Raw genomic sequence first — 21,935 nt, 5'->3', positions numbered from 1 at the left:
CAGACGCAACAACCTTGGGAGAGCTGGCTCTGTCCTGGTGGTCGAGCTGGAGTCTGGTAGAGGTGTCAGAGAGGAGGATGCTGAGGAAACTGCTCAGCATCATGGACAACAACTCCCACCACCTGCATGCCACACTGAAGTCCTGTCCGAGTACCTTCAGCCATAGACTGAGACCACCGATGTGCACCACAAAAACCCACAGGGGGTCTTTCCTACCTGTGGCAATCAGATTGTATAACTCCTCCCCCTTCTGCAGGACGAACCCATAATGAACAGTTACTCAGAGTTATGTGCAATATTGTGAAAGATCTTGTGCAAATGTCTTCCAGTCATTTCATATAAATTTGTTGTACTTATTGCAAAAAAAAAAAAAAAAAAAAAGTTTACTGTTTCTGTACTCTGGTGAAATAATTTCCTTCAGGATAAATAGTTGATCTTATCGTAGCTAGTCAACTAAGGTTAGTTGCCCAACATTTTTCTTGTAATCTCCGTTTCACATCAACGGCTAAATTCATAGACCAGTCATCTTACATTAGTCGAAAATTTTCAGTCGTAGCGGCCTCGTGAATGCTGTTGCCAAGAAACGCCTCCAATGTGCAATAGATTTGTTCGGGTTGGTCCATCTGCTACAAACATGGTTGAGTCCGCCGCAGCAGAGGAGAAGCACTCCCGGCCTCAGTGTCCGTAAACATCTCCCATGGATTTTTCTGGTCCCAGAAACCCACTCCTGCTGCAAGTCTCTCCTTCCTTCCTCCTCCATCAAGTGGTGGTACACGATAGCCACCTTTTTTAAGACATTGAAGTTTTGTCAACTAAAATGAAATTAGCCTCCTCTGTACCACGCTAAAAACTTTAGTTAGGTAATGCGAAACTTTAACCGACTAAGCGCTTTGTGCAACAATGTCAAAAGATGAGTGGACTAAGTGAGTTTAGTCCACTAAACAAGATTAGACCGCTTTATGAAACCAGGCCCAAATCAATAACTCAGTCAGTCATTCCCCGGTGTACTGTGGGGGTCTCTTCTCTATGAATGCAGCCATACCCTCCTGTCTGTCCTGCGTGGGGATGACCTGAAAAGAAAAATAAAACAGCATATAGACAGACATCAAACCACTATTCAGATCTCTGCACGACACAGTCTCCACTTTTTATGAGCATGACTATCACTATCTTTAGGGCTGGATGACACTGGGATTTTTCTTCTTTCTTCATATAGGATAAAGAAAACTAACTGCTCTCTGTGGAAATCATGGTTTCTTCAATGCCTTTCTACCAGTCTCTTAACACATGAAGCAGTCTTTACTATTTTGTTTTTAAATGTGGAGTACGATTTGCGACTCTCACCTGAGCATAGCACATCCTCTCTATCGCCATAGCTGAAGTAATGTTGACCTGAAACACATTTCAGTTACTGCTGTCTTGAATAACAAACGTACGAAAGCTGTGACCTTAGAAATCACGTTTTACCTCGACGCCTCTGTTCATTGCTTCTTTGGCGAGCCGCACAGCGATGGGAGCCTGGACCACAGGAAAGAATTGGAATCAGACATCGACAGCTTTGCTAAAAGATCTTGTTGGACTCGTCCTCTTTAAAGTTGTCATGGCCACGAGGATGTTTAAGATGAAACAAACTATATTTAACTGCAAACATTGTGACTATTTCCTTGGCTAAAATACAGTGAGTGAATGAATAGATGTACAAATGATTACATCCAATTTAACTGAAACCTTCGTCATCTGGTATGTCTCCAAAATGGCATATAACGAGGATAATTATTAAAATTAGATGAGCTGTGATGCAAAAGTTGATCAGGGATGTCAATGTACAGTAGTGTTCAGAATAATAGTAGTGCTATGTGACTAAAAAGATTAATCCAGGTTTTGAGTATATTTCTTATTGTTACATGGGAAACAATAAGAAAAGGGGGGTGTCCACAATAATAGTAGTGTGGCATTCAGTCAGTGAGTTCGTCAATTTTGTGGAACAAACAGGTGTGAGTCAGGTGTCCCCTATGTAAGGATGAAGCCAGCACCTGTTGAACATGCTTTTCTCTTTGAAAGCCTGAGGAAAATGGGATGTTCAAGACATTGTTCAGAAGAACAGCATAGTTTGATTAAAAAGTTGATTGGAGAGGGGAAAACTTATACGCAGGTGCAAAACATTATAGACTGTTCATCTACAATGATCTCCAATGCTTTAAAATGGACAAAAAAAAAAACACGCGTGGCCGAAAACAGAAAACAACCATCAAAATGGATAGAAGAATAACCAGAATGGCAAAGGCTCACCCATTGATCAGCTCCAGGATGATCAAAGACAGTCTGGAGTTACCTGTAAGTGCTGTGACAGAAGATGCCTGTGTGAAGCTAATTTATTTGCAAGAATCCCCCGCGAAGTCCCTGTGTTAAATAAAAGATGTGCAGAAGAGGTTACAATTTGCCAAAGAACACATCAACTGGCCTAAAGAGAAATGGAGGAATATTTTGTGGACTGATGAGAGTAAAATTGTTCTTTTTGGGTCCAAGGGCCGCAGACAGTTTGTGAGACGACCCCCAAACTCTGAATTCAAGCCACAGTTCACAGTGAAGACAGTGATGCATGGTGGTGCAAGCATCATGATATGGGCATGTTTCTCCTACTATGGTGTTGGGCCTATATATCGCATACCAGGTATCATGGATCAGTTTGGATATGTCAAAATACTTGAAGAGGTCATGTTGCCTTATGCTGAAGAGGACATGCTCTTGAAATGGGTGTTTCGACAAGACAATGACCCCAAGCACACTAGTAAACAAGCAAAATCTTGGTTCCAAACCAACAAAATTAATGCCTCGCAGATGTGAAGAAATCATGAAAAACTGTGGTTATACAACTAAATACTAGTTTAGTGATTCACAGGATTGCTAAAAAAGCAGTTTGAACATAATAGTTTTGAGTTTGTAGCGTCAACAGCAGATGCTACTATTATTGTGAACACCCCCTTTTCTACTTTTTTTTACTAATAGCCCAATTTCATAGCCTTAAGAGTGTGCATATCATGAATACTTGGTCTTGTTGGATTTGTGAGAATCTACTGAATCTACTGGTACCTTGTTTCCCATGTAACAATAAGAAATATACTCAAAACCTGGATTAATCTTTTTAGTCACATAGCACTACTATTATTCTGAACACTACTGTACTATGACGGATCAAGTCTGTGTGATTTCATGTGGCTACAGATCACCCCAGCAGATCAGACAGAACTTTACTGATCATTTGGAAAGACTCCCTTAGGGAAACTGAGGTTCCAGCAGCATTGTATAGCAGTACACAGGGTAAGAAGCACACAGAGTATCAAAAGTGAAAGCAAAAAAACAATCTGCAAATACAAATACCAGAAATATCGCTCGCTACTGATTTTACTGGCTACTACTGTTCTTCTCCTTCCCGTCCTCTGTCTTCCTGTTGCTCCCCCTCTCCCGAGTGAGGAGCTATACAGTCTGATGGCCTGAGGGTCAAATGAGTTTTTCCAGTCTGTCCTGCACTTGAGATGACGTCACAGACAGTCAGGACATCACTGAGGTGAGGTTAACAGTAAAACCACAAGCTGAGGTGATCCATTGCAAGGAAAACTCGCAATGGATCACCTCACCTCAAAAAATTCAGATCAGGGAGACAGACACCCTCTCTACTTTTAAGATTAGGCTTAAAACTTTCCTTTTTGCTAAAGCTTATAGTTAGGGCTGGATCAGGTGACCCTGAACCATCCCTTAGTTATGCTGCTATAGACGTAGACTGCTGGGGGGTTCCCATGATGCACTGTTTCTTTCTCTTTTTGCTCTGTATGCACCACTCTGCATTTAATCATTAGTGATCGATCTCTGCTCCCCTCCACAGCATGTCTTTTTCCTGATTCTCTCTCTCAGCCCCAACCAGTCCCAGCAGAAGACTGCCCCTCCCTGAGCCTGGTTCTGCTGGAGGTTTCTTCCTGTTAAAAGGGAGTTTTTCCTTCCCACTGTAGCCAAGTGCTTGCTCACAGGGGGTCGTTTTGACCGTTGGGGTTTTACATAATTATTGTATGGCCTTGCCTTACAATATAAAGCGCCTTGGGGCAACTGTTTGTTGTGATTTGGCGCTATATAAAAAAAAATTGATTGACTGATGCCCAATCCTGCACGAGTTCCATCTAAAATGTAACTTTATTTTGCTTATGTAATATTTCTTTGACCTATTCCCTGTTGAAGAACATTGCCACCTGCTGGACAGTTGGTGGATGTTTAATGGAAATTAGGTGAAGGTGTGGTGGCAGTTTCTTGGGATAAATCAAAAACTAATTCCTTTTGTAACTTTTTTTTTTTTTTTAGAAAATACAAAATTTATCATTATTAATATCGGCATTTGGGATTTCCTGAATACGAGGTCTGTGAGAAAAGTATCGTACCTTTTTATTTTTTTCAAAAACTATATGGATTTGATTCATATGTTTTTACGTCAGCCAAGCTTGAACCTTCGTGCGCATGCGTGAGTTTTTCCAAGCCTGTCGGTTGCGTCATTCGCCTGTGGACAGGCTTTGAGTGAGCATCGTTTCATTGCGAGGAAATGGCGGAATGATTTGGGCTTTTTTTTTTTCCATCAGAATTTTTTCAGAAACTGTTAGAGACAAGTAGCTGGAAACCATTCGAAAAATTTATTTGGCTTTCGGTGAAAATTTTACAGGCTTCACAGAGAATAAGGACTGTTACTACAGCTTTAAGGCCGCCCCACAATGGCGCACGGCGCGCCGCGCTCCGAGCCGCCATAGAGAGACAGAAAACACCACATCATTTCTAAACGGATCGCTGTGTGGAGCCGGGACCGTCCTGAGCAATTTCTCTGGTTATTACAAGAGCTGGACATCAGCCATTTTCTGGCAGATTTCACTTTTAACGAGATTTTGACCCAAGCGGAGGCTTCGCGCATCACGACGGAGCCGCTGATAGAGCGAGACAAAGGAACACCTCCCTTTTTGGAGTGCAAGGGGACTTACCAGCCCAGTGAGTATAAGAGAAATTGTGGAGAGCTGGGCATGTCCCAACTTGTCCCCTGGCACTCCGAAACGGAGGTGTTCCTTTGTCTCGCTCGATCAGTGAATCGGCCCTGACGCGCGAAGCCTCCACGCGGCTTTCCATGACAAAATCTCTTGCTATAAGTGAAATCTGCCGGAAAATGGCTGATGTCCAGCTCTTGTGATAACCAGAGAAATTGCATACGACGGTCCCGGCTCCACACAGCCATCCGTTTAGAAATGATGTGGTGTTTTCTGCCTCTCGATGGTGGCTCAGAGCGCGGCGCACCGTGCGCCATTGTGGGGCGTCCTTAAAGCTGTAGTAACAGTCCTTATTCTCTGTGAAGCCCGTAAAATTTTCACCGAAAGCCAGATAAATTTTTCGAATGGTTTCCAGCTGCCTGTCTCTAACAGTTTCTGAAAAAATTCAGATGGAAAAAAAGCCCAAATCATTCCACCATTTCCTCGCAATGAAACAACGACGAGAGGGGTGGACCACTCCTCCCACAAGGCGTGCTCACAGGCGAATGACGCAACCGGCAGGCGTGGAAAAACTCACGCATGCGCACAAAGATTCAAGCTTGGCTGATGTACGAGGGCTGTCAATAAAGTATAGGTCCTTTTTATTTTTTTCAAAAACTATATGGATTTCATTCATATGTTTTTACATCAGACATGCTTGAACCCTTGTGCGCATGCGTGAGTTTTTCCACGCCTGTCGGTGACGTCATTCGCCTGTGAGCACTCCTTGTGGGAGGAGTCGTCCAGCCCCTCATCGGAATTCCTTTGTCTGAGAAGTTGCTGAGAGACTGGCGCTTTGTTTGATCAAAATTTTTTCTAAACCTGTGAGGCACATCGAAGTGGACACGGTTCGAAAAATTAAGCTGGTTTTCGGTGAAAATTTTAACGGCTGATTAGAGATTTTGAGGTGATACTGTCGCTTTAAGGACTTCCCACGGTGCGGGACATCACGCAGTGCTCTCAGGTGCCGTCGTCAGCCTGTTTCAAGCTGAAAACCTCCACATTTCAGGCTCTATTGATCCAGGACGTTGTGAGAGAACAGAGAAGTTCCAGAAGAAGTCGGTTTCAGCATTTTATCTGGATATTCCACTGTTAAAGGAGATTTTTTTTAATGAAAGACGTGCAGACGGATTGCAGCGTCGGCTCTATACTTTGACAGACCTCGTAAAAACATATGAATCAAATCCATATAGTTTTTGAAAAAAATAAAAAGGTACAATACTTTTCTCACAGACCTCGTATGTTACGTTTCATGTATTTTCTGTTATAATTTCATGTAAATCTGGTCTGAAGTGGCTTTGTTTGCATGTAGAAAAAAAAAATCATCCAACACTGCAGACATCAATGACTATCTTACTGTGTTTGATAGTGGCTCACTGTGGTGAAAAGTCTGCCACTGTGTTTAAGTCATCGTGCTACATTAAACCAGTTTTAATTATTTCATTTTTTTTAATGTGATTAGTATTTCATTAAAAGTCTTCTTGTTCTTCAGTCTTTGTTCTTTGATCTCAGTCTTAGATCCTAATTGCTGATCTTCAAACTTCCCCAAAGAAGATATGTTTTCATTCATGTTGTGGTAGTTTTGCTGATTACTTAATAACTACAATCAAAATTCACAATGCTCCCGTTCCCGAAAACGGTATCAAAGATCAACAATCAAAGGCAAAATCCAATCTTTTCTCCTGATCTGTAACAAAATTTAACCAGTTCATCCTTGACCTAAAGCCTACCTCTCGACTAAACTTAACCGAAATCTATTCATGCGCTTTTAAATTTCCAAAAAACAAAAACATATCATCACTGATGGAGGCAATTAGAATTCTCGCGGCTGAGATTTATTAATAATGGAATTGGCAAATTGAACATGTTGTCGACCGTATTCTTACCTGGGGTAAAATCTCTCTGGCCAAACTGAGTGCCTCCCTGTAGGCAGCGTCTCCTGTCTGGTTCTGTTCGACCGCTCTGTTTACGAGGCCCATTTCCAGAGCCGTCCTCCCGTCGACACGCCTACCTGGTAACACGGAGACACAGAGCGCCTTGTTCAACGAGGAGTATCCTGAGTGTTGCTACAGTGCTGATCACAGCATTTTCGGTGTAACACCTGTGAAGATGAGCTCCTTTGCCAAAGAAATGCCGACTAACCGTGGTAGCCGCTGAGTGCCCCCTGGAGGAGGAAAAACAAACACGCCTCAGGGACAAATTCCAGCAGTTGCCATTGCAGCTCCGTTTGTTTCACTGCTGAGCAAAATCATACAGGAGGCACGTGCATGACCTCGGGCTGTCTTAAAGCGGAAACATTCAATGTCTCAGTGTTCTGACAGGCGCCATATTGTTTACAAAGTCAGCGATCCTGCATTGATCACACTGTAAATCAACACACATCACACAGGACATTCCCTGTTTGCTCCTCTGCTGTCTGGGAAGCGGTCCCGCACTATAAGGACACAGACTAATAGGCTAAGGAACAGCTTTTTTTCCCCCCGAGCTATAGCCTCCATCACCGCACCCCGGCCCCCTCCCACAAACAAAGACAGGCATTCAGTAACAGATATCAATATATGCATTAAATAATACAGTCTGTTTACATTTCTAAAACTATCCCACCTCACTGAGCATTAAGCACCTTCAAAAATTTATTAAGCACCTTTTATTTATTTATTTTTATTTATTTATTTGGCATTTTAAGGTCTTGCCATCCTGTGAAGCTGTTGGGTTTTTGTTTGTTTGTTTGTTTTTAAACTGCTGATTTGTTGTTTTTTGTGTATAGCTGTTTTAAAAGTGCCACCAGAATTTCATTGCAGAAATTCAATGAAAATAACCATCTATTCTATTCTCTCTCTACACAGCGAGTTCTTGGATTCAAGCTTTTAGTATCCAAAAAGTTTCAAAATGATGGGATGTTGTGAATTTGGATGCAAAAATAGATTTTAAAACAGATATAAATTGTAAAGATTTCCTGCTGATACAGAAAGGACAAAAAATACGAGAAAATAAAGCAACACCCAGCTCATGTCTCTGTCAGCAAAGTTGATGTTCAAGATGTTCATAGTGTATAGGACCCACTTTTCAGGCTTTTATAATTACTGAATTTTGAATTCATTTATTTCTCTCAAAATATTACAGATTAAAAGAAATGCAACACAAAATTTACAAGATAAAAATATACAGTAAAATATCTGCATAGTAATAAATAAATAATTGCTATGAACAAGGAGCACTATAAAGTTATCACGAGAATGTGATGTCCACAGTGGACATTATGGCACTGTCAAAATATCAGGTTAGTTTTGAAATATAAGTCTATTAATCTAATCAGTGCCAGGCCAGAATTCTATATGTTTAATAGCATCAACAAAAAAATACTTGCAAATATCATTATTTTTTAAATCAATAATGATTTCAGTGTATCTGCAGTAAAGTGGGAGATAAAGAGCTGTTATTTATTTATTTTTTCTTTCTGTAGTGCAGCTGGATACATTAGTCAAACACCTGTCAATTATTTCTTACAGGTAACTTACCTGTGAAGGTAAGTATGGTATGGAATTATCTCAAATGTGTTTGTGAAGCCTCAACGACATTGATGGACCTCTGAAATGTGTTTTTTTTTTTTCAAACGTAAAAGTAAAATTATGTAAATGAGTTTTCAAATGTGTTTTCTAGATGTAAGTTAATGCTGCTGTGTGACAATAAGAGCAGTGTGACTGTGGACCTGCTGCACAAACACAGTAAATACAGCGATGAATAGGTAGAGAAAACAATATGGCTTCAAATCACTAGTTGTCACCACTCTAGGTCATCTTACCCGCCCCTGGGAGGAGCCCACGCGTTGTCTCAATCAGACCCATCTGTGCTGAAAATGCTGAAACACACACACACACACACACACACACACACACACACACACACACACACACACACACACACACACAGTGGACAGTTGAAGGTCTGTGTATGAAGCCGTGGAGGACATTAATGTCTGACTAATGCCTCTGTCAGAGATGCGCAGACAAACACCTGCTCACCTATCGCATCTCCGCTCAACCAATCACCTTGCTGCAGCTGCTTGAACCAGTCACAAGGAGACATGGACGGTTGGGCAGATGTGTGGGACGTCACCCAGCAACATTAGTGCCCGAGCTCATTGACAGATCATTACTACAAAAATAACCAAATGTCAACCTGGCAGAGAGTCCAGAGGAACTGCACTATTTTAGGGTCAGACAGTCTAACAGGCGGCTTATTCATTTCATTTCATCTTCAACCGTTTATCCAGGATCGGGTCTTTTCGCTAAACATGAAACCACCATGTGTCCTTCAAGCCAGTAGGGTCCAAATCAGAGAATATCCCCTGTGAGTAGCACGGCAAGCACAAGATTAATGAGTCAGTGAGTCTTCAACATTTTTGTCAATAATCCATAAAAAACTACTTCAGATTCAGAAACTTAGACACAGGTGAAGATTAGTGAACTCCCTATTTTGGGCCACACTGATATCTTTGAATATGTACATTTACATAACATAAAATAAGGACAGACAGACCTATCAAGAGCTAAAAAGATGCTTTAAATTTTCTGTCTCAGCCCCTTTTTTGATGCACCTTTAAATATGACTGCATATTAACTGCACAGAAAACCAGTGCTATAAATTAAATTTTAAAAATTGATTTGGAAAAAAAGAGGTGTAAGAAGAAGCACCACAACAGTAAGTGTAAATATTTATACGCCAAACCAAAAATCTATTTCAAAATGTTCCCAAAAGTATCCAACACTGCCAGAAAAGCTCTGAATAACAGATGAACTGGTTTGTTAACCCATCACAATTTGAACCTTTTTAGCATTTATAAGCATGTCTGATATGAAGTCACTAAATTTGTCCAAGAAGCTCACATACAGCTAAGTGGGCCTGCACAACACAACAAATGAAAATGAAGAGAAGTCACTGGTCTAATGTAACCACTTGTAGCAAAATGAAAGAACATAAAACCAAAGTCCACAAACACAGCGTTAACAAGCAGGAGCTAACAAGCTAAGTAATGTTATTGTATGGGGCACAAAATTCATATAAAGTGCTTCTTGTGGCCACTGAACACATGAACACAGTTGAGGTAAATGTGTAATGTAATTAAACATTTGAAAACTTGTCACACTATTTACTTATAACACAAAAACTGTGTTAGTGAGCAGAAGATAATGAGCTAATTAATCTTATTGTATAAGGCACTACACCTGAATAAACTGCTTTTTGGGCCACTGAACAGATGATCATGGGCAAGGTAAACATGCAATGTAATTAAATGTTTGAAAAAGATAATAGTCGTACATTAGATTTGGCTTGCTGACCTGCAGTTGCCATTATTGATGTCTCACACAATATAAACAAGTGTTGTTTGAAGTAGTACGAAATTTATTGTCCCTCTTTTCAATCCAGAGAGTAGTTTTTCAGTTTGAGAACATGTTTTTTTTTTTAAATTTACTCATTCTCTAAGACACAGAGCATCTCTCATTCTCATTCTTATTTTATGATGTGTAGTATCCAGCTTAATGGTGTGTTACGACTTGGAGCGTGAATCACAGAACCTTATTCAGTGTCCAGTGTACAGTGTACATCTTGTGGCCATAGATGATAATGCAGTTTTTATATATGTATCTTAGGAATATAAGTCGCAGGACCTCCTAAACTAGTAAAAAAAAACCTGACTCAGTTCAGAATATATGGTAACTATATCTATAAATGTAACATTTAAACATTTATTTTAAAAAGTCATAGTTCGAGCTCTTTATGTGTTCTACTCCAAAAATTAACAGAATCTAGTTCAGGATTAATTTTGGGAAGCACGGTGGCTTAGTGGTTAGCACTGTTGCCTCACAGCAAGAAGGTCATGGGTTCATTCCCATCTGTGGCCTTTCTGTGTGGGGTTTACATGTTCTCCCCATGTTTGCGTTGGATTCCTCCAGGTTCTCTGGTTTCCTCCCACATTTATAAACATGCAGGCTAGGTGAATTGGAAACTTTATAATAGTCCAGGTCTTACAGGTCTGTAAAAGAGGTCTCAATCTCAATGGGACTAACCTGGTTAAATAAAGGTTAAAATAAAATTTAAAAGAAATCAATTAATTAATTTTTGTGTAACTGCTAAGAGAAGTGACTGAAAACAAGACCTGTAGATAATAAAGTTCTGAAACGTAACGCATGGGCTCATACAGCATCTCCGGTCCAGTGTACACCACGTCCACCGTCACATAATCCAAAGCGATGGGGCAAAAGACTGCAGAGAAATGGCACTAAGTGGGTGTGGCTATCATTCCTTCTTCTGTTCAGAGTCATCCTCTGATCCAATATGACATGACTAGTGACAGCCGTGAAAAGAACATGGCATCCCCTCTGCAACCCTACTAAACCCAACATCAGCTGAACGAAGGGCAAAACAAACATAATGATGAGGATGATGCAGACTTCAGGGTTAAAACGTGAAGCACCAGAGGTCACTCACCAGCAGTCCGGAGGTCACAAGCCAGGGCCAGTTCCAGTCCACCTCCTAGGGCCGCGCCATCCACTGCTGCAATGGTGGGTACGGGCAAGATTGCTGCTATGGCAACACAACACCCAGAAGGTGATGAAGACAGCAGAGCTCATACATGTGCACAAAACCTAGGGAGCTGTCAGTCCTGCTTACCTATCTGAGTCATGAGGGATCGCAGGCCGTGAACAAACAGATCAGACTCTGCATTATTCATCAAAGACCTCTCCTTCAGGTCTGCACCTATGTACGCCTCAACATGTGTCATCAAGTCACTTCATCATCATAAGGATTCAGATTCTGATGTTTGGTGACGTTCCAAACAAACAAACAAAAACCACTTACCAGCACAGAAAACCCCAGGAACTAAGCTTTTTAAAATGACCACACGCACTGCTAAGTCACTGGCCAGAGCAGACATCTGTTCTCTCATCTGCTTACACACACACACACACACACACACACACACACACACACACACACACACACACACACACACACACACACACACACACACACACACACACACACACACACACAGAGTCAGTTAGATGTGTGTGCGCGCCTTTGCATGCGTGCATGTCTGTTTTGTCTGCCCACCTGTGACACAAACACTTGACCCAGAGCATTTCTTGCCTTCTGCCGGCACATCAGCACCTCCACTATCCCTAACACACAGCAGAAGAATGAGGGAACATGTACAGTTTTAAAACAGAACACTTTTTTGTCCGCCAAGGTGTAAATCTGTGTCAAATTAATACAGTAAAACTCGCATATAATGGATTCAAGTGGACCAGCAAGTTTTGGCATTAAAACTGAAATCTGCTATATGTATAAAATATGTATGTAACGGATTAGTTTAAGTCAGGAGCCGAACGATCCACGCGGAATCCCCAGCACAAATTAGGCTTATGTATTTCCTTGATTAAACACCTGACCTTGAGTCGGGACCCGCCTCATTTAATTACCGGGTCAAAACTTTGAAAAAAAATAAACACCTGTCTTAAACAAGCACTGGGCATTATGTGCATTAAAAAGATTACATTTAGTCAAGTCACTCTTTTATCTAAGTCCGATGAGGAGTGGTACCTTAAAATCCGTAACTCTGTGGCCATGTAATGACGTCGATGTGCATGTGACCCTTTTAAAATTCCCTGTCCCATTGTTGGGCGTCTTAATGCAATTTACTGTAGGAACAGTGGCTTTTTCAGGATCAATTTTTCCCTCAGCGACCTCCACTTCTTTATACAATCATCAACCTCCAAACCACCGACGTGCAATTTCCCTCCATGAATTACGGGTCATTTGATCGTCTATTTCCGACTGTATTATAAAGTTGTTCATATCTGCGGACTTTTCTGCCAAACGTTCCTCTAATTGATCCGTGATCAAAATGTAATTGTGTGCGGACTACAAAACTTTTAAAATATGATGGGAGAGGAAGGAGTGAATCCGGAAAAGTGACAAATCCCACCGCTTGTGGTCTCTTTCTGTCGTTTAGCAGGTGCACATCAGGCTACAGAGAGGTTTTGAAGCCACACAGTGGGCTCTGATCTAAAGTGGTTGTCTTTGGTTCACCACAGCCAGGGATATGTGTGAAACAACACCAAATCACAGTGCAGGCAGCAAGCAATATCTATATTATAATAAACAAGTGGTCTCTGTGTGCATGCGTGCGCGAGTATGGCTTCGATCACAGAAAAACTGGGGAGACCTTTCCAATTGGCATGCTTATGTATTTTGGGTCAAGAATAAATGCTACGAAAACAGAAAGTTGATAGGACTGATATTTTTGGAGAAATTAGCAATATTAACTAACAACAACGAACAATGGAAGTTGTCCCCTAATGCGCCATGGGAGTTTGGGGTTTTAAATGTTATTGTGGTTCATGTTTAACAGTGGTGTTAGTGTTATTGATTCATTGTGTTTTGTAGTTCAGTGGGTTTAGTCAAGTGTCATGTTGCCATTACCATGAGTGAGAAGTGTAGTGCGTTTGATATCTTCCACCACTGTCTGTTTGTGGGTGTGTAAAAATAAAAGCACCTGCTTGACACAGAATGCAGTAAAGGGAAAAAGCTCTGGCTCGGGTTTCGTTTTTCCGTGCAGCTCGCCACAATATATTAAAAGAGAAGTAGCGTCTGTGCACGTGTGGGTGATTCTTTAACTACAGGCACTATTGGCCTTGTAAATGTAATTTCCACCACACCATTGCCTTACAATATAAAGCGCCTTGGGGCAACTGTTTATTGTGATTTGGCGCTATATACATTTGCTCTGATGTCACTGTTTATCTCCATAGAAACTACCCAAACAATCTTTCATACAAACTGTTTAAAGGGACATTACAGTGTTGTGGTGGAAATTACGGCAATAGTGTGGGACAACTACATTTTGTTTAAAAAAATCACAACAGTTGTATGACATTGAATACCCCAATTATGTTTTGATTATTTTACTGATATTTTATTCAGAGATATTTTAAAACATTAGAAAAAACGTTTCTTTACCATTCATTTTTATCATTGAAGATCAAAAGTCTGGGTGTGGGACAAGCACAAAATGGCAATATTTGCATATAATGATGCTGAAAAAAGCTGAAAAAGTCATCATAGACTACTAGAACAAATTTCTTAACACACTTTCATTGTAAAGATAACTATAAAGTGTGAAATTTCCCCTTTTTTCTGTTTTTCATACAATATGATCAAAGGACATAATAAGTGCCCGTAGTCTAAGAATTACCCGTGTGCGTGTGTGCATGAGTATAACTTCGATTATGGACAAACTGAGGAGAGATGACATTTGCCCTTATGTATGATGAACACTGCCAAAACAGAACATTGATAGGACTAATATTTCTGGAGAAGCTACGGATAATAGCTAGCAACAATGAACAATGAATGTTGATAATTCTTTCTGGACTTGCACACCATTCCAGCAGGGGTCAGTAAATCATCTATATATGAAAAGCGTGCTGATTTTATTTAGTAAGTTCAATATTAACTTACATTGGCAATTACATTCTGGACTAATATGCCATTCCAGCAGGAGGCTGTAAATCATCTTTTAATTAAAAGCACAGTTAAACTAAAATACGAATTGCACAAAATGGAGTGTGATAATCACGAAATGGGGGTAAAATGTAACGAAATAAAGCAGACTGACCCAGGCTGACTCCAAATATGATTAAATATGATTCAATTATTTACTTTTTAAAATTATTTTTAAGCAAAATGGGGACTGATAATAATGAAACAGGGGTAAAAACGTAGTGAAATGGAGCAGACTAACTCCAAATATGATTCAATCAAGTACTTTAATTCTTTTAGCGAAATGGGGGAAATGGGGACTGATAATGAAATGGGGGTAAGCCGTAAGGAAATGGAGCAGACTGACCCACTGACTTAAGTTTCATCTCTTGAATGCCAGATGTACTACATGTGCTGAGCGCATCTCACAAAAAACAAAAGCCAAACAATTTTTAAAAAAAAGCACTTATTTGGAGTCAGTGTGGTTCACTCTGCACCATTTCGTTACATTTAAGGCCGATTTCGCTCCATTTCGTCCATTTATGGCGTTAAAAGCGTGAGTGCGTGCATGTGTGATTTTATTTAGAAAGTTCAATAATATAATACATAATATACATTGTAAATAATATAATATAATTGTAAATACATTAAAATACATGGATGACACAAAAAGTGAAAACACTTATTTCCATTGTGGTTCATTTAAAAATCAAATCACAAAAAAGAAGTAATGATAAAATAAAATAATAATAACAACAACAACAGTCTTCTTCTTCTGTCTTTCGGCTGTTCCCGTTAGGGTTCACCACAGCAGATCAATCGTTTCCATCTCACCCTGTCCTCTGTATCTTCCTCTGCCACACCAACCACCTGCATGTCCTCCCTCAGCACATCCATAAACCTCCTCTTTGGCCTCCCTCTTCTCCTCCTGCCTGGTGGCTCCATCCTCAGCATCCTTCTCCCTATATAAACTGGGTTCCTCCTCTGGACATGTCCAAACCATCTCAATCTCGCCTCTCTGACTTTGTCTCCAAACTGTGCCACCTGAGCTGTCCCTCTGATATGTTCATTCCTAATCTTGTCCATTCTTGTCACTCGCAAAGAGAATCTCAACATCTTCAGCTCTGCCACCTCCAGCTCTGCCTCCTGTCTTTTTGTTAGTGCCACCGTCTCTAAACTGTACAACATAGCTGGTCTCACTACTGTCTTGTGAACTTTCCCCTTCACTCTTGCTGATAATCTTCTGTCACAAATCACTCCTGCCACCTTTCTCCACCCACTCCACCCTGCCTGCACTCTCTTCTTCACCTCTTTACCACACTCTCCATTACTTTGAACAGCTGACCTCAAATATTTAAACTCATCTACTTTCACTTCTACTCCTTGTAACTGCACTATTCCACTGGGCTCCCTCCCATTCACACACATGTACTCAGTCTTGCTTCTACTGACTTTCATTCCCCTTCTCTCCAAAGCATATCTCCACCTCTCCAGACTAGACTCAACTTGCTCTCTACTCTCACTACAGATCACAATGTCATCTGCAAACATCATAGTCCATGGGGACTCCTGTCTGATCTCATCCGTCAACCTGTCCATCACCACTGCAAACAAGAAAGGACTCAGAGCTGATCCTTGGTGTAATCGCACCTCCACCTTGAATGAGTCTGTCATTCCTGCTGCGCATCTCACCGCTGTCACACTATTATTGTACATGTCCTGCACTACCCTAACATACTTCTCTGCCACTCCAGACTTCCTCATACAATACCACAGCTCTTCTCTTGGCACCCTGTCATAAGCTTTTTCTAAGTCCACAAACACACAATGTAACTCTTTCTGCCCGTCTCTGTACTTCTCCAACAGTATTCTCAGAGCAAACATTGCATCTGTAGTGCTCTTTCTTGGCATGAAACCATATTGCTGCTCACAGATCTTCACCTGTTTTCTAAGCCTAGCTTCTACTACTCTTTCCCATAACTTCATGCTGTGGCTGATCAACTTTATGCCTCTGTAGTTACTGCAGCTCCGCACATCTCCCTTGTTCTTGAAAATAGGAACCAGCACACTCTGTCTCTACTCCTCAGGCATCCTCTCACTTTGTAAGATTTTATTAAACAATCTGGTTAGAAACTCTACTGCCATCTCTCCTAGACATTTCCATGCCTCCACTGGAATGTCATCTGGACCAACTGCCTTTCCACTCTTCATCCTCTTCATAGCAGCCCTCACTTCTTCCTTACTAATCTCTTGTACTTCCTGATTTACTCTCACCACATCATCCAGCCTTTTCTCTCGCTCATTTTCTTTATTCATCAGCTCTTCAAAATATTCCCTTCACCTTCTCAGCACACACTCCTCACTCATCAGCACATTACCATGTACATCTTTTACCACCCTAACCTGCTGCACATCCTTTCCATCTCTGTCCCTTTGTCTGGCCAATCGGTACAAGTCCTTTTCTCCTTCCTTACTATTCAACTTCTTGTACAGCTCGCAATATGCCTTTTCCTTCGCTTTTGCCACTTCTCTTTTCGCTTTACGCCGCATCTCCTTGTACTCCTGTCTACTTTCTTCATCTCTCCGACTATCCCAAAACTTTTTTACCAACCTCTTTCTCCTCATGCTTTCCTGGACCTCTTCATTCCAACACCAAGTCTCCTTGTCTTCTTTCCACTGTCCAGATGTCATACCCAGTACTGTCCTAGCTGTCTCCCTCACCACATCTGCAGTACTTTTCCAGTTGTCCAAAACTGCTTCCCCTCCATCCAGTGCATCTCTCACCTGCTCGCTAAATTTCACACAACAGTCTTCCTCCTTCATCTTCCACCATCTGATCCTTTGTTGAGCTCTCACTCTCTTTTTCTTCTTTACCTCTAAAGTCATCCTACAAACTACCATACTATGCTGTCTTACGACACTCTCTCCTGCCACCACCTTACATTCTCTGATTTCTTTTAGCTTGCATCACCTATAAAGAATGTAGTCCACCTGTGTGCACCTTCCTCCACTCTTATATGTCACCCTGTGCTCCTCCCTTTTCTTAAAGTAGCTATTCACCACAGCCATTTCCATCCTTTTTGCAAAATCAACTACCATCTGTCCTTCCCCATTCCTATCCTTGATACCATATCTACCCATTACTAGGGATGGGTATCGAGAACCGGTTCCTTTCAGGTATCGTTAAGAAACGATTCAATCCACCGACATCAATAACCTTTTTACTTAACGATTCCCTTATCGGTCCTTCAGAGTGGCCATTGTTTTTGGGGGTGTTTGTCAGGAAAATTATAATTTCTCTACATTGATTACAGACCCTGCAGTGGGTCTGTAATCAACTTTTCTGCAGCGCGGCTTTGCTTTGAACCTTGAACCATTCGAAGCAGTGATTCGCAGATCGAAGCAGTGCTTCGATCATTGCTTTGTTGATTATTTTTTTTCCTTTCGCTTTCCCCCGCTAAAACCCTAAAGAGCATATGGCTGTGAGTATTATTTACCTTTTTATGTTAAACCGACCTATTATGGTCTTCTGAAACAGTTGATAGATGTATTTTAAAACTTAAAAACGGGACAGATACTAACACGTTAGCATGTCTATGGCATTTTCAATTTTAAAGTTGGCATTAAGCAGTTGCAGCTGTCAAGCATTTGTTGTCATAAAAGAGTCAAATGTATTACAAATTGTAATTTTTTTTGTTTATATATTAATAATAATAGCAAGCACAACAATAATAGTAATAATAACTAATCTAATGATTATATACAATTTTAGAGAAAGAGACAAAAAGAACCTGAATAATCGTAAGTCAGTTTTGTGCAGATTAAAGTTACTAACTGGGACTCCTGTCTTGTTGCGAGAAAGAAAGGAGAATCGTCCTCCGTTCTGTTCACACAGCTCCAAATGCTGCGCAGCTCTCTGCCAAGTCAAGTTAGAATGATAGAATCCAGTCGGAATTAATAACTTCAAAGTAAAACACTGTTTTGTTTATTTTTATTTATGTCCAGAGATCAAGGATACGGTGAGCAATTTCATATTTATATACTTTAAGACTCATTGAAATACATAGAAAACCTGTAAAGCCTACTTTTAGTACAAAATTCAGAAGAGGTATCAATAAGGGAATCGATAAGGAATCGGATCGATAAGCAGAATTGATAATGGCATCGATATCGATAAAATCTTATCAATACCCATCCCTACCCATTACGTCCTCATCACCTCTGTTCCCTTCACCAACTTGCCCATTGAAGTCCGCTCCTATCACCACTCTTTCATGCTTGGGCACTCTCTCCACCACCACATCTAACACACTCCAGAAATCTTTTTTCTCCTTCATCTCACAACCTACCTGTGGGGCATATGCACTGATGATATTCATCATCACCCCTTCAATTTCCAACTTCACACTCATCACCCTGTCAGACACTCGCTTAACCTCCAACACACTTTTAACATACTCTTCTTTTAAAATGACCCCAACACCATTTCTCTCCTGTCCTCACCATGGTACAACAACTTGTACCCACCGCCGATGCTCCTGCTCTTACTTCCCTTCCACTTGGTCTGTTGCACACACAGTATGTCTGCCTTTCTCCTCTCCATCATACCAGCCAGCTTTCTCCCTTTACCAGTCATACTACCAACATTCAAAGTCCCCACTCTCATTTCCACCCTTCTAGTTTGCTTCTTCTCCCGCTGTTTGTGGAAACGTTCTCCTCCTCTTCTTCAACGTCTTTGCCCAACAGTAGCCCAATTTCCACTGGCACCCTGTTGGGCAACAGAACCGGTAGCGGACGTTGTTAACCCGGGCTGTGACCGATCCGGTATGGAAATTCGATTCTTAGTCTGCATAGATGGGTTGGCTTGTTTTTACGCCGGATGCCCTTCTTGACGCAACCCTCCTCATTTATCCGGGCTTGGGACCGGCACTCAGAATGTACTGGCTAACAGTAATATGAGCGAGGCACCGCGCAGCCTCTATGGTAGATGAAGGCACAAACCGGAAATAGCACAAAAAAATCTGCCCAATGGGGAAAATGCGCCACAAATAGGACAAAATTGTCATAAAAAGCCACAAACTGAAAATGACATGGTGAGATGCTGAAGTGCTTCGCTCATTCATGTCCGCAACATATACATATTAGTGTATGATAACAACAACCTAAACAATTTATAAATACATTAAGACAGTAAATTAACATTTAAACAAAATACATAATTAACGAAATAAAAGGCTTGAGTTCTTCATCTAAAAACTTGAGGTCTAAGGTTGTAAAAACATTCTGGAGTCACACACCATTCGAACTCATGGTAGAAACTTTGCATAATTTATTACCACCCTTGAAAAATCAGATATCTATTTTATAAACATTACCCAATCTAGAGCCCGTGGATCCCCACGGACAACTCGCTGTTTTATATTACTGGAAATAATATGAATATAATATCAAAACTATTTTGCTCTTCATATCCGCACTGTAGGAAAAATTTACCTGCTTTTAAATATAAATTTATTTCTTTATTGTAAGACTACTTACATACTTGAGTCTTGAAGAAGCTGAAGGAAATTTATCATCATCTGATATTTTAGAGAACAAACAAACGGCAGTCTTCAGAGTTAATATTACACTACTTAAATGTACATGAAGCGTTACTTGATTGAATCGTGATTCTATTATCTTCAGCGCAGTTTGACTTTTCATAATATGTCATTTGCGCCGTGGCACAGCAGTAGGAAATATGTTTTCAGATTGATGAAGTTTGCACGTACCAGCGTCCGGTCCCTCTAATCTTTTTAGATCCACCTCTACAGCAGCAATCTCCTCCGTGTGCTGCCCGCGGCTCTGTGCTCGACTGTGCGCCGGAAAAGAGCCGCCGTCTCCGGTCAACTGTCGCACTCCGCCCCGCTGAATCAAACGTGGAGTTCGACGGTGCGTGTCCGTCAGAATGACACCTGTCCTTCCACAGAACCAACACTGCCGCCCCGTCAGTGTGCGGAGGAGGGTCGACATGCTGACTAAGGCCAACTTTAAACAAACAAAAAGTGTTTGACTTATTTTCTCTTCTTGTAAACTTCAGAGAGAAGGACAGCAGGAAGTAAAGCAATATGCCGAAGCGTGGTTCATTTCCTGAAGGGTGTTTGCTGCTTCGTTCTGGAAATGATTCATGTGTGGTTTCAGTTCAAAGTTGATTACGGGCTCGAAGTCCAGATTGAAAAAACAAAACAATGCACATAATAAAGAAGAAAAGCAATAAAAACGACAAAATGTACACACACATCTACGCACACACATTCATGTCTCACGGAACTCTGCCCCAAGCAGGTGTGAACTGGGTCCGGGGTTATACCCTAACCCTAACTCTGGCTGAACGCTGAACCAGGGCAGAGGTCTCCCATGGGCCAAGTTCTTTTTTTACCCAGATTACACCAGTGCCTCTACACCTGCGATTGATCAGAATCAGAATACTTTATTAATCCCAGGGGAAACTGCAATACTTTGTGTTGTGTATTGATGAGACTATATGCAGGAGAGAACTGTCATGATGTGTAAAGGCCACTAGGGGGCGAATGGAGGCGGGGAGAAAAGGAAGAAGAACAGTTCAATAAAGTGGACACGTAACTACCGAGCGGGAGCAGTCATTTATGGAGTGTGTGCGGTCACTATCAAACAGTGGCGACGAGGATATGTGGATTAAGTGATTGTTAAATCTGGAAAATATAGTTAAGTCGTTGAGAAAGATGGAAAACCTTTTGTCAAAGTTTGACTGCTACACGGAGCACGCGGTGGACAAGATGGCTACCTGCGTTTGAGCTGTATGCAGATGGAGAAGGCTTGATCCTGACGGCGGAGGTAGGAGCCTCGGTGAAACAGAGGAGACAAGCTTTGCTTCGCCACCACGCAGGTGGTGACGTGCAAGATGTGTTTGCGACTCTGCCTAATACGGGGAGCCGACGGATTCTGATGCTGCAGTGTCGGCACTGAACGCTTACTTCATACCACAAGTGAACAGGGCCTTCACCTGCCAATCTTTCTACCAGATACCAGAGAAACAGTGCAGCAGTTTGTAACCAGATTACGCCAGGCTGCTGAAGACTGCATTTGCTGCGGACACGGAAAATCAAATAAGAGATGCTGTGCTGAGCAGGTGCATGTCTGAATATATATATATATATATATATATATATATATATCTGAGTATGACGCTGGCCTGCGCTCTGGAGGTAGCAGTACAGTGCGAACGAGTGGAAATACAAATGGCGGCGATGAAGGTGAGCGACAACATCGGCGCAGAGGGAGGAGAGACAGTGCACCGGGTTCACAAGAAGGAGGGAAGGTTTC

The 21,935-nt window shown here is 41.3% G+C and overlaps 1 protein-coding gene and 1 long non-coding RNA gene across 2 annotated transcripts; one reads left to right on the top strand and one right to left on the bottom strand.

Moving 5' to 3' along the window:
* Window positions 1-367: 367 nt before the first annotated feature.
* Window positions 368-20,793, bottom strand: echdc2 (enoyl CoA hydratase domain containing 2). Its single transcript, XM_034180391.1, has 11 exons — window positions 20,366-20,793; window positions 12,165-12,232; window positions 11,910-11,997; window positions 11,721-11,807; window positions 11,538-11,630; window positions 8,851-8,907; window positions 7,150-7,212; window positions 6,935-7,059; window positions 1,468-1,518; window positions 1,345-1,392; window positions 368-1,070 (listed from the first exon to the last, which is right to left on the bottom strand). The coding sequence occupies exons 1-11, from the start codon at window positions 20,604-20,606 to the stop codon at window positions 993-995; spliced, it is 999 nt and encodes a 332-aa protein (XP_034036282.1). The 5' UTR covers window positions 20,607-20,793; the 3' UTR covers window positions 368-992.
* LOC117519090 lies at window positions 844-3,453 on the top strand. The gene is made up of 3 exons (XR_004563171.1): window positions 844-855; window positions 1,596-1,597; window positions 3,268-3,453. It is a non-coding gene; the product is annotated as an uncharacterized LOC117519090 (long non-coding RNA).
* Window positions 20,794-21,935: the final 1,142 nt, after the last annotated feature.

The sequence above is a fragment of the Thalassophryne amazonica genome, chromosome 10, assembly GCF_902500255.1.
Source record: "Thalassophryne amazonica chromosome 10, fThaAma1.1, whole genome shotgun sequence".
NCBI lineage: Eukaryota > Metazoa > Chordata > Actinopteri > Batrachoidiformes > Batrachoididae > Thalassophryne > Thalassophryne amazonica.
This window is presented reverse-complemented; position numbering and strand designations above follow the sequence as displayed.